Source organism: Neurospora tetrasperma (genome assembly GCF_000213175.1).
Source record: "Neurospora tetrasperma FGSC 2508 unplaced genomic scaffold NEUTE1scaffold_1, whole genome shotgun sequence".
Taxonomy (NCBI): Eukaryota; Fungi; Ascomycota; class Sordariomycetes; order Sordariales; family Sordariaceae; genus Neurospora; species Neurospora tetrasperma.
In genome coordinates this window covers 1,463,946-1,475,733 of record NW_009799099.1, presented here as the reverse complement: position 1 = coordinate 1,475,733, position 11,788 = coordinate 1,463,946, and the positions used below count along the sequence as shown (strand labels likewise).

General features: G+C 53.7%; 2 protein-coding genes across 2 annotated transcripts; one reads left to right on the top strand and one right to left on the bottom strand.

Moving 5' to 3' along the window:
• Positions 1-1,513: 1,513 nt before the first annotated feature.
• Positions 1,514-3,880, bottom strand: NEUTE1DRAFT_119643 (uncharacterized protein; the record flags this gene model as incomplete). Its single annotated transcript, XM_009849447.1, has 7 exons — positions 1,514-1,540; positions 1,802-1,999; positions 2,247-2,253; positions 2,491-2,849; positions 2,941-3,001; positions 3,237-3,331; positions 3,860-3,880. The coding sequence occupies 7 exons, from the start codon at positions 3,878-3,880 to the stop codon at positions 1,514-1,516; spliced, it is 768 nt and encodes a 255-aa protein (XP_009847749.1).
• Positions 3,881-5,447: 1,567 nt separating this feature from the next.
• On the top strand, positions 5,448-11,391 carry NEUTE1DRAFT_119642 (uncharacterized protein; the record flags this gene model as incomplete). The annotated part of the gene is made up of 3 exons (XM_009849446.1): positions 5,448-8,901; positions 8,970-9,467; positions 9,525-11,391. The coding sequence occupies 3 exons, from the start codon at positions 5,736-5,738 to the stop codon at positions 11,255-11,257; spliced, it is 5,397 nt and encodes a 1,798-aa protein (XP_009847748.1).
• Between the last annotated feature and the right edge of the window lie 397 nt (positions 11,392-11,788).

The following is an 11,788-nucleotide window of genomic DNA, read 5'->3' as shown; positions in this document are numbered from 1 at the left end:
CCGTTCAACCTGAAGAGCTCCATCAGATCGAAATATTGGCCTATTCACAATTTGTCAGTAACCATCAGCTCGGAGGTGGCCATGCAAGGGCAAACCAACCGTGGGTATCACCGCAAACTGTCAACTGCACATCCTCCGGGACGTCCACCTCAACCATGGTGGGCTCGTTATATACAATGTTCCTGACGGCGATGATGATTTGGTAAACGTATTTCTTGTGGATCAGTTTGCCGCGCTTGAAGCGCTCAATCATGTCGTCGATAAACTCCTGTGTCATCTCATTCTTTTCAAGGCGCACGCCGTCGTAAGAAGCATCCACTGCCATGGACTCGACATCGAGGCCCTCAGCAGCAGACAGCTCATCCCCGACTTCGATAGCGGCGAAGAAGGCGAGCTGGCGCACAATCTTTTCGCACTCGACAAGCTTGAGCTTGGCATCCTTGTTATCGGGGGCAATCTTGACGCAAGTCTTGAAATCCTTGACGGCTTCCTTGGGGTTCAGGATGGCGGCGTAGGCGGTAGCGCGACGGTAGTAGGCCTAGACAGAAGGGAGGGGTTCGGATTAGCTACTGTTTGCATTTGCGACTTGTCTCCAGAGAGATTGATAAGACTGCGGCAATGTCAGCCAGGAAGGGCTTGGACGTACCTTGACGAAGCCCGGGTTGAGCTCAATGGCTTTTGTGGCATCGCGAATAGCATATCCGTATGCTTCTGTTTTAAGATGGGCCTATGCGACGGAGCAAGAAATCGCGGTTAGTTGTCACGCGACCACTTCAAAAAAGCGCGATTGTCCGGGAGGCGACGTAGGCGACGGGGGCAGGAGCACGAACCTGGGCTCTGTTGGACCAGAAGGTAGGTTCCTTATCGTTGAGCTCGATGGCCTTGTCGTAAAACTCGATGGCCTTGGGCCAGTCGTGGGCGGCGAAGGCCTTGTTGCCCTCGTTCTTGAAGGCGATGGCCTGCTCTTGGGGTGTCGTCATTGTCTCTGGTTTATGTGGGCGATGTGTGGGTGTCCTGGGTGTGTATCCGGGTGATACTGTGGCTGCTACCTTGGATTCGGGCGCGCCAACATGCGGAAAAAGAATTTGGATTACCCAAAGAAAGAAAGAGTCCAAAGGAAACAACTGGAACCGGACAAGGATGGCCGTTCTTCGCTTTTTATAAGTCAGGTACACGGGGCCAGTGAGGGCGAAAACGTATGAGAGATGGGGTTAGATGAGAAAATATGCTACAGTGTAAACAAAAGTATCCAGCTTGAAAGAAAGAGAAATATGTAGTCAGATATGCCAGAAGGGTACGGGTTAGGAAGTTGGCCGTAGAAGAAAAGATGTCAAGTTCAGTTTGACAGAAAGTATCTGGTCAATCTTGCGCAAATCGGAGATCGGAGACTGACAAGCGGCATTCAGTGCGGGTTGCGGGCTACAAAAATAAAATTGCCCCGCATATGCGACTAACGATGGGACATTAGGGTGTCTCGGCGCGGCAATCGGCTTGTTTTTTTTTGTTTTTTTTCCTATCCATCCGTGAACGAGCTTTCGTTCTGGTGTATAAAACAATTAATGAATTTGCTGCCCAAGACGGTCACGAACTGCTGCCATCTCAAGATCATAAAGTTCGTTGCGCCGGTGGGTTCAAAGGCTCCGTCTGGCTCCAGGTCCCGGTCCACGTTGATCTTCGGAAGCCCGCAAATCTTGGTCGTTATCATGGATAACGGCAGTCGCGAACGGTTCATACCGGGCGGTAACTTTGGTACGGTGACGGGGTACACTTTAGTGGAGCCTCCGAGACCGTGTGGGGGAACCAACCCCACGATGCCGGACCCGCTGTTCCGGGGCACCACGTGGGTAAACAAGGCGGGATCGTCATACATACCGGAGCTGATATGGGAATTCGGAATGTGCCGTGATGGTGGAGGGTCGGAATCTGATATAGGCCACTCGTCAGAATGCTTGAGAGAATCTCGGCGTCTTGAAGAGTTGATCCCGCCGAGCGAAGCCAGCTGCTGGTCAATCATATATCACCAGTTTGAGAGAGTTGAAAAGAATTGAGTCAGTCAAAGTGCTACACCGAAGTATGGCAATAGAGGTTGTATTCATCGGTAGCAAATAGAAACACAAGATCACAAATCTCGAAAGTAGCGCCTCATGGTATTACTCGGTCCTGCTCAAGTCGAGGAAGTGTTCCCATGACCATGTACTCTGCCGTGCTTCCCCTAACATACCATGTCCAAGAAAACCCAGTCAAACCCCGTAACTTCAATGTTTTGGTCATGCCATTACTCCAATATGATCCTGCATGTACCTTCTTTGTCGGTTGTCTATGGACTCGAAATTGTGCTTATTGCCGTAAATACCCTTAGCCAAGCTAACATGTTACCTCCCCGTGCGATCATCTATCTCCTCGTCGCTATCGTCCCGAAAGCCCTGCTCCAGACTGTACACATTTTTAGCCTCAGGAAGCTTGAGGGGGGGGGAGGATACGGTCACTGACTCTCTACTTAGCCTCCTATTGCTATCGTCGATTGTAGGCTGTTCACGGCGCTCCAGAGCCCTCCTGAGAGCTTCATCCACTTCGTTCAGCTCCTCCCCGTCATCCGAATCAAAGTCAGTACTTGGGCGGTTATCAGCCACATCGATGCGATCTTGAAGTCTGGCCCTCCACGCCGAAGTTATAAACCATGTAGTAATGCGATCGGTGAGGCGTGCACGCAGGGATGATGCTCCATCGGTTATCGTCTCGAGCGGAAGATATTGGCTGTAGCGGTTTCGGTGTCGTTGCCAGATGGGAATGACGGCGAAGGTTAATACGAGGTATAGAATCAGGGCTATGATCGCAGGGACAATTAATGTCTATATGTGTCCGAAGAGGTTAGTGACTGGGTAACGAACAGCATAGAATCGTGACTGATCTCTTGAATGTCTGTGTCTTTGTCTTGCTCACCTTGATCGCGGAAAAGTCGGCGCCCATGATGACGACAACCTGGCCCGCTGCCGTGCAAGGACTTCAACGAGTCCAGTTACAGAATGTGATAGTCTCGGCTGAAGAGGACTTGAGGTTGTGATTAAAGGCTATGAGGCTGAACAAGCCAGATGTGGTGGCCGCGGCGAAAGTGCCCCTGTTGCCTACGGAGGTTCCACTTGCGACAAACCGACTGCATACTAGTACAGTAACATATACAAATGCGGTACGTAATCGTGTGCGGAAAGGTGTACCTGCGCTAACTGCGCGCGCAGTACTGTAGCCACCTGGGCTTGACAGCCCGGACGTTGTGGAACAGTGCACTGTAGCGTTCCTGGACTGGGCTCACCCGGCCCTTCCATGTATCGGGTCTCTGTGCCAGGCATGGCCCGACTGAGCGAGGCCCGGGCCCAAAATAGCAACGGAACGACACCCTCGCAAGGTTGATGAGATGCAGAAACCTAACAAACTGCCCTGATGATCCAGGGGCATCAACGGCCTCATGTAGGGATCTCATAGGATGTCTTTCAACCAACAACATCTGTTCCTATACAGTTTTCGACCTCCACATGTGTGTTTCTCGCTCATACCTCTAGCTTGAGGACTTTTATTCTTTTGTCTTCAGATCATCTTGACCTCTTTTGGTAGGGATAGTGAGACGCAGGGATGATGGTACTCGGATAGAACGGTGATGATTGGGCAAGGGATCATGAACCAATTTTAATATCAGTTCGATGTGATTCCATCATATCAATCTGCCCCCACCAGGGGCACTTTGGGAAGGTGGAGGATTAGCCAACTCATAGTTCCAGCCGCTATGCCTACTTATGCTATTGTATGTATGCACATGGTAATGTGGACATGTACCTATGGCGCCGCTGAATGTGCCACCAATGCATACGAAGATGATCTTTATCACCATTATGCGTATCGTTTCAGGTTGACCAGCGGCCTTTTCAGTACTCGGCTGATAAGCTTCTTTGATTGAGTTTCTTTCCAGGTTTTAGTTTCATCCTATTCTGTGCCGATTTGTGATTCCATCACTTTATATGAACCATCGGTTAGGTTCAGATGGATGTTTCGGATGGTGGATGGGAAAATGAAAGAATGGAAGAAACCCGGACAGCCCTGCGTCTTGACCACTAACAAATTCCCCGCCTGTGATTCAAGACATCAGGGGTGATGATGTGCCCAGCTAAACCGCTTTCAGCGCATCGAGACCCCGGGCCCCTTTGCTGTGATGTTGAGGTCTCCCATCAGAAGGTGCAGCTGTTAAGAGTGCACGGTGCACCCTCCCGCGCCATGCTGAAGTTGCCCCTGCGATTGCCGAGCATTGTTCGCGTTCATTGACGGCAAGGAACCCCAACCTCACTCTCTCAAGTGATCTCTCATTCGGCTCATCATTCAACCACTTCACCTCAGTCTCGCTGTAACTTTTGAATGGTCATCTGCCTCTGCCTCTCCTTTTCCCGAGCTTGTCTCTATAGCTGATAATTCGCGGGTGAGCCAGCCACCACCGGACGACGCTCCACCCGTCGTCGTTGCCATTGCTCCTTTTCTTTCCCAATCATCGCTCATAGAAGACCACCATTCATTTGCCGCCCGATCTCAAATCAACCTTCAATTTCGTCCGAGTGGGTAGTAACTAAGCCCGTCCAAGACAGGCCCTCCAGTGCCCCACGCGCGCGCGCGCTTCCACCCCAAAGTTAGGTACCGCCAACAACCTGGGCCAAATCCACCAGACCCCTCGAACGGGAGAGTCCGTCCCTGACGAAGCCCTGACGGTTTGACCAACGAACGGGACTTTGTTGTTCTCCTAGTTCAGCCTCGGCGTAGCTACCTTATCTAAGTACTCTAGCACTTTTGGTAGCGAGCGAGCTGTGAGTGTCGCAAACCTACCTACCTACTCATCACCCCTCCTTGCCGTCAGCCAGGTCGCCAGTACACTACACTACATACTAGGTAGGTAACTACAGTACTCCATCTATATTTCCAACACGAGATCCAGAAGTCGAAGTCGACGACATCCTACACTACTACCTACCTAGGTATCTCCAGGTTTCGCCGGCTACGCTACACGGACAGACGCGGGTACGGATATTTGCGCCCGCCCGTACGTTTGCGACTTGACCCCTTTGACTTTCACTTCAGTTCCATTCCCTTCGAAGATCGGGCTATTTCCCATCTGGATCGTATTGGCAACACGGTCTCGATGCAGTCTAGTTTGGGTCAGCACACATCCATACACATCTCGTCCGAGTGCGCTCATCCCACCAGCTAGCAGTGCTAGCAGCTAGCCTACCTCGAGGCCCGCCTCTGCGCAAAAGCTTGCCCGGGCACGGCTACCCTCCGAACGCCTCAACTTGACCTCATGCTAAAAACACCACCGGTTCATGCAGCAGGAAGGCCATGCTCACCAACCGTTATTGCCCGCAAAGAACATGATGCGATCCACCCAGGGCCTCAGACACCGAGTCCATTGACGGCATTTGCTCCGTATCCATTCCAACGCACTCATTTACCAATTGACCCACCCGCGCATTGATTGCCTATACAACTACCCACTCTGCGCCTCGAGACGAGACCCGACCCGGCCCGGCCCCTCGACACCCCTCGACGCCCCTCTGCAGCGATCCAGATACCCACGATACCCGCTCGCCTATTGCTGAGGAACCACCCCCGAACAACACGTAGGCAGCTTGCGCTGCTGGGACTGTACTCTGGTGTACTGCCCTGCCGGTAGCGAAGCGGCCGCTTCACACATCCCGTCCCGCGCCATGTCCTCCCACGACAAGAATGGGAGGGCTACCTCCTCGAGCGGCAAGGCCTCCTCCTTCTTCTCGAGAGCCACTGGCAAGAACAAGGCCGACAAACGGAACGCAAGTGATGAGGGTGGTCGATACCTTGCCGCCGACAACGACGCCGCCAGCACCCATACCGCACGCAGTTCGCGCCATTACCGGGACTCGTCTGTAATATCGCTGGACCGTCCCGACACGCCCGAATCTGGCCTCAACATGACGGCAGGGGTCGTCACGACGATCCCCTATGACCCTGTTTCCCCCGACAATCGCTCCCCCGTCGCCCTCGACCACCTTCCCAGGCCCGACCAAATGCCCCTAAGGCGAGAGCTAGTACCACACCACCTAAACAAAGGCACCGGTGACTTCCACCAGTATCCTACCATCGACCAAAGCCCAAGCTCCCCCTATAATGGGCAGTCACCCAGCGCATCAAGTTCGCGCTCAACTCTCGCTACCGCTAACATCACCATGGCCTCCACGGGCCGCCAGGCCCAGTTTCAGCAATGGGGACCACCGAGAGAGAGCAGTTTGCCCGGGTACAATTCAAGAGGCCACTCGTACATGACAACCCGCAGTTCGGGCGACAATGCCAGCATCTACTCAGGTAGGGACGGACACTACCAAGAAGCCCCAGGAACCAGCCATCGCTCATCCAGGATAGGACTCCCTAGTACTTCGTCTCAGTCATCCTACCTTTCTCCCCATGCCCACAAGGACAGAGATACCCAGCGGTTAACCAAGGTCGCTGCCGGCCACCAGGGCTCCGAAGGATTCAACTTTCCCAAGCCAGACGATGACAATGTGATTGAACAGATGTTCATAAACCTGATGCAAAAGCGAGGATGGCACAACCTCCCGGACCAGGCCAAGCGCCAGATGATCGCATACCCCGCCGCGAAGAAATGGACCTTGATTTACCAGGATCGACTCACCGAGTGGCAGGGCGAACAGAAGCGCAGACAGACGGCCAAGATTGGCCAATACAGCAATGTCGATATTACCCAATCCTCCGATGACGAAGGCAGCCCCGAGTGGTATGTGCGCAAGGTCATGGAAAACGCTCTGGACAGCAAAGGGCTCGGGGGACTCGAAGTCAACCTTCGGACACAGCAGATCGGCTGGGTCAAGCGCTTCATCGACTGTCAGGGACAGATCGCCTTGACCAATGTCCTGCTAAAGATGAACCGAAAGACTGCCTATGGACCTGCTCAGCCGGATAATGGAAGATTGGATAAGAACTTGGACCGAGAATATGACATTGTCAAGTGTTTGAAGGCTCTTATGAACAACAAGTTTGGCGCAGACGATGCGCTAGCTCACCAACAGGTTATTGTGGCTCTGGCCACCTCCCTTATATCACCTCGGCTCACCACCCGGAAGCTTGTCAGCGAAGTCCTGACATTCCTCTGCCATTGGGGCGAAGGCAAGGGCCATGTCAAGGTCATCGAGGCCATGGACGTCGTCAAAGCCCAGCAAGGTGAAAACGGGCGCTTCGATGCTTGGATGCGTCTTGTTGAGGTCACCGTCGACGGCCGCGGAAAGATGGGCAGTTTGGTCGGTGCTAGTGAGGAGGTACGAAGTGGTGGCATTGGCATGGAGAATCTGCTTATGGAATACGCCGTTGCTACCCTCATCTTGGTCAACATGTTGGTCGATGCCCCTGAGAAGGACCTGCAGCTGCGCATCCACATTCGGGCTCAGTTTACGGCCTGTGGCATCAGGCGTATCCTGAACAAGATGGAGGCCTTTCAGTATGAGCTGATTGACAAGCAAATCGAGCGGTTCCGCTCCAACGAAGCTATCGACTATGAGGATATGCTCGAGCGTGAGAACAGCAGCATCAAAGATAGTATCGAGGGTGAGGTTAAGGACCTCAACGACCCGGTACAAATTGTAGATGCTATACAGCAGCGGCTTAATGGAACCAAGACACAGGACTACTTTGTATCTGCTCTCCAGCATTTGCTGTTGATCAGGGACAATGATGGCGAGGAGAGATTGCGCATGTTCCAGCTGGTGGACTCCATGCTCAGCTACGTAGCTATGGACCGCCGGTTGCCGGACATGGACCTCAAGCAGAGTCTCAACTTCACCGTTCAAAGTCTGTTAGATAAGCTCCATACCGACTCTGAAGCACGTCAAGCTCTAGATGAGGCCCTCGAAGCCCGGCAGATAGCTGATGCCGCTATGGCGGAGAGGGATGAGATGAAGGAGAGACTGGCCTTGGGAGCAGATGGTCTGGTGGCTAAGCTACAAAAGCAGATTGATGAGCAAGCCATGTTCATCGAGGCCCAGAAAAGGCGTGCTGAGGGTCTCAAGTCGGAGCTTGCCAGTTTGCAGACCCTGCGGGCAAAGGAGGCGCAACGCTACGAGCTAGAGACCCGCGAACTGTACCTCATGCTTCGCGACGCTCAAGATGTAGCTGCCTCCAACGCCTCCAAGGGCAACGCTAAGCTTGGTGAGGAAGACGTGGCTCGCATGCAAGGCATCCTCGATCGCGAGAGGCTTCTGGAGCGCCTGCAAATGCAGATTGAGCGCCAAAAGACGCAGTTCAAGCTTGAAGGAAGAGTATGGGGCGAAGTGATCGGCCCTTCGGATAGGCTCCGAGCTCTTCGGGAGGAGATGGATGGCTTTGGCGACGACACACCGGAGGGTGTGCCACCCAAGGACTTCACCAACAGCATGCTTGGCAGTGTCAAGAGGTCGACCAGAATACCCAGAAAGCCTGTTGGTTCCCGGTCAGAACATGTCGAGGACGTTCTAGAGGAGAGCGATGTCGAGATCGGGGACGACGGCGAGATCGTGTACGAGAAGCCTCGCGTGGTCAAGATCAGGAGGCCTGTCGTGGACCCCAAGCAGACCAATGGTATGTTCAACGAACTCACTGGGAAGGTCAGAAGGTACGATGCCAGCGACTCCGAGGAAGGAGATGGTATTACAACCGGTCCCTCGCATCCCAGCATGGAGTCCCAGACACCCATCACACCCAGCGATACCGAGACTCCCAAAATTCAAGTTACCGATGCTACCGGACCGTCTGCACCAGCCACGGCATCGGGCCCTCCACCTCCACCACCCCCGCCGCCTCCGCCTCCGCCGCCCCCTGGCTTCCTCCCGGGCGCCCCAGCTCCGATTCCCAGTGCGGGCGGGCCTCCGCCGCCGCCGCCGCCTCCTCCTCCTCCTCCTCCCCTCCTCCGCCGCCGCCAGGAGGCCTTCCGGGTGCTGCTCCTCCGATGCCTGGCGCTGGTGGTCCACCGCCGCCGCCGCCGCCGCCACCTCCTCCGCCAATGCCGGGTATGGCTGGTATGCCACCACCTCCGCCTCCGCCCCCTCCCATGCCTGGTATGCCTGGTATGCCACCACCACCACCTCCTCCCATGCCAGGTCCTGCTTCGGGCCGCTTCTTGGCACAGAACGCCGGGCTTCCCGCGACCAATTCTGTTGGGCTACCTGTCGTCCGGCCCAAGAAGAAGCTCAAGGCTTTCCATTGGGACAAGGTCGACACGCCACTGGCAACGCACTGGGCGGCACATACACCGTCCCCTGAGTCGAGGGAAGAAAAGTATCATGAGCTCAGCAAGAAGGGTATTCTGGACGAAGTTGAGAAGTTGTTCATGGCGAAGGAGATCAAGAAGCTTGGCGGTGGAGGTGCCAAGAAGGATGACAAGAAGCAGATCATCTCCAACGATTTGCGCAAGGCATTCGGTAAGAAACGGATGATGAGCCGCAACTCTATGAAAGCCTCACGCTAACAGTTTACAGAAATCGCGCTTGCCAAATTCTCACAGTTCCCTGTTGAGAAGGTGGTGCAGATGATCATTCACTGCGACAAAGACGTGCTAGACAACCCCGTCGTCATGGATTTCCTGCAGAAGGATGATCTTTGCAACATTTCGGATAACACTGCCAAAGTTATGGCACCATATAGCAAGGACTGGACTGGACCAGATGCCGGCAAAGATACCCGAGAACAGGATCCTAACGAGCTCACAAGACAGGATCAGATATATCTGTATACGGCGTTCGAACTTCATCACTACTGGAAGAGTAGGATGAGGGCCCTTGCACTGACTCGCAGCTTCGAACAAGAATACGAGGAGATTACCGAAAAGATGCGCGCCGTTGTAGCAGTGTCCGAATCTTTGAGAGATTCCGTGTCCCTTATGAACGTACTCGGCCTCATCTTGGATATCGGTAACTATATGAACGATGCGAACAAGCAAGCCCGCGGTTTCAAACTCTCTTCTCTTGCCAGACTCGGTATGGTGAAGGACGACAAGAACGAATCGACGCTTGCGGATCTCGTCGAACGTATTGTGCGCCAGCAATACCCAGAGTGGGAAGATTTCGCCAAGGACATCGAGGGCGTTATTGCGGCCCAGAAGATCAACATCGAACAGCTTCAGGCTGATGCCAAGAGGTATATCGACAACATCAAGAACGTGCAAATGTCTCTTGACTCAGGCAATCTCTCCGATCCGAAGAAGTTCCATCCCCAGGATCGCGTGTCGCAGATTGTGCAGAGGGTCATGAAGGATGCTCGATTCAAGGCAGAGCAAATGCAGTTGTATCTGGAAGAGATGGTGCGCACATACAATGACATCATGGTCTTTTACGGCGAAGACCCGTCAGACGACAATGCTCGTCGCGAATTCTTTTCCAAGCTGGCGTCGTTCATCATGGAGTGGAAGAGGTCGCGCGAGAAGAACATTCAACTGGAAGAGCAGCGTAAGCGGAACGAGGCATCGATGAAACGCAAGAATGCCCAGTTCAAGGCTTTGCAAGCGAGCGAGGCACAAGGACCGGCAAGCCCAACGAGTACGGGGGCGATGGACAGTTTACTCGAGAAGCTCAGAGCGGCTGCTCCGCAAACCAGAGACCAAAGAGACAGGAGGAGGAGAGCACGTCTCAAGGACCGACATCAAGTCCGCATCGCTTCAGGCCAACAAGTACCAGATTTCAACGAAATCCCCGAGGTGGAGGCTGCCCTTCAAACTGGCAAGAGTGCTGCATCCGCGACCACGGACGACGACGGCGCCGGCAACGGTCTTGTCAGCCCCGATGCCCTACCGCCAACAAAGGAGGCTCCCGATGCGGAGGAAGACGACGTCGCTCGACGCGCAGCTGCATTGCTGCAAAGCTTCCAGGGTGGAGATGGAGCGGAAGATGATGCAGAAAAGAGGGAAAGTTTGAGGAAGTCGAGGAGACAGACTGCGGCTGAGGAGAGGAACATGAGAAGGCGGAGGAGAGAAAAAGCCCAGACTAGCACCGCCGGGGAGGAAGGGAAGGACGAGTCAACAGCGGCAGATGGATCAGAAGCCGCGCCTTCAGCTAGCGCTGAGGACCTTTCAGCTGCCGAAGCCAAGACGGATGGGCCATCATCACCACGACCAGGCACAGCGACGGGTGCCGAGGCATCGGAGGAGACTGAGACTACACCTACGGCGACGGCGACGGACACGAATCCTGAAGAAAGTAAAGAAACAACAGGATGATGAGGAGATGTTGCATGTCGCTTGTTCTGTATCATTCAAAGTTTTATCAAGTTCTGTTTGCACATTGTACACATCAAGCATCATGATGCAAGCTTTGACAAAGTCGAAAATGGAGAACGCAGTCCCGATAGTGCACAAACAGAGCCTCATATTGAAAAGAGTACGTAATGTCTACTGAGAAGGAGCCATTTTAGGGTGGAGTTGAAGTAGAAGTTGAGGACCAAGAGGTTTTTGATACCATGGCTTTTTCGTAACTCAAGAATTCTAGCTGATTGTGTGGATAAAAGTAGAATGTTGTACTGTCCGTGGTCAAGATTCAAATAGGTAGGTGACCATCATCACTTGAAGCCAATCTTTCCGGGGATTCATGGAATAACTCTCTTGGCTCTCTTTTACCTCGTGGGGGTGGATGCCCCATAAAGGCGAGATGTTACGTCGTAACGGCGATCCCCCATTTTCCACCTATGTACGCACTCCCCAACTTGTCGGTTAGCGAGCGGCAAGGGGGAAGAAGCATTTTAGCCGCGAGCA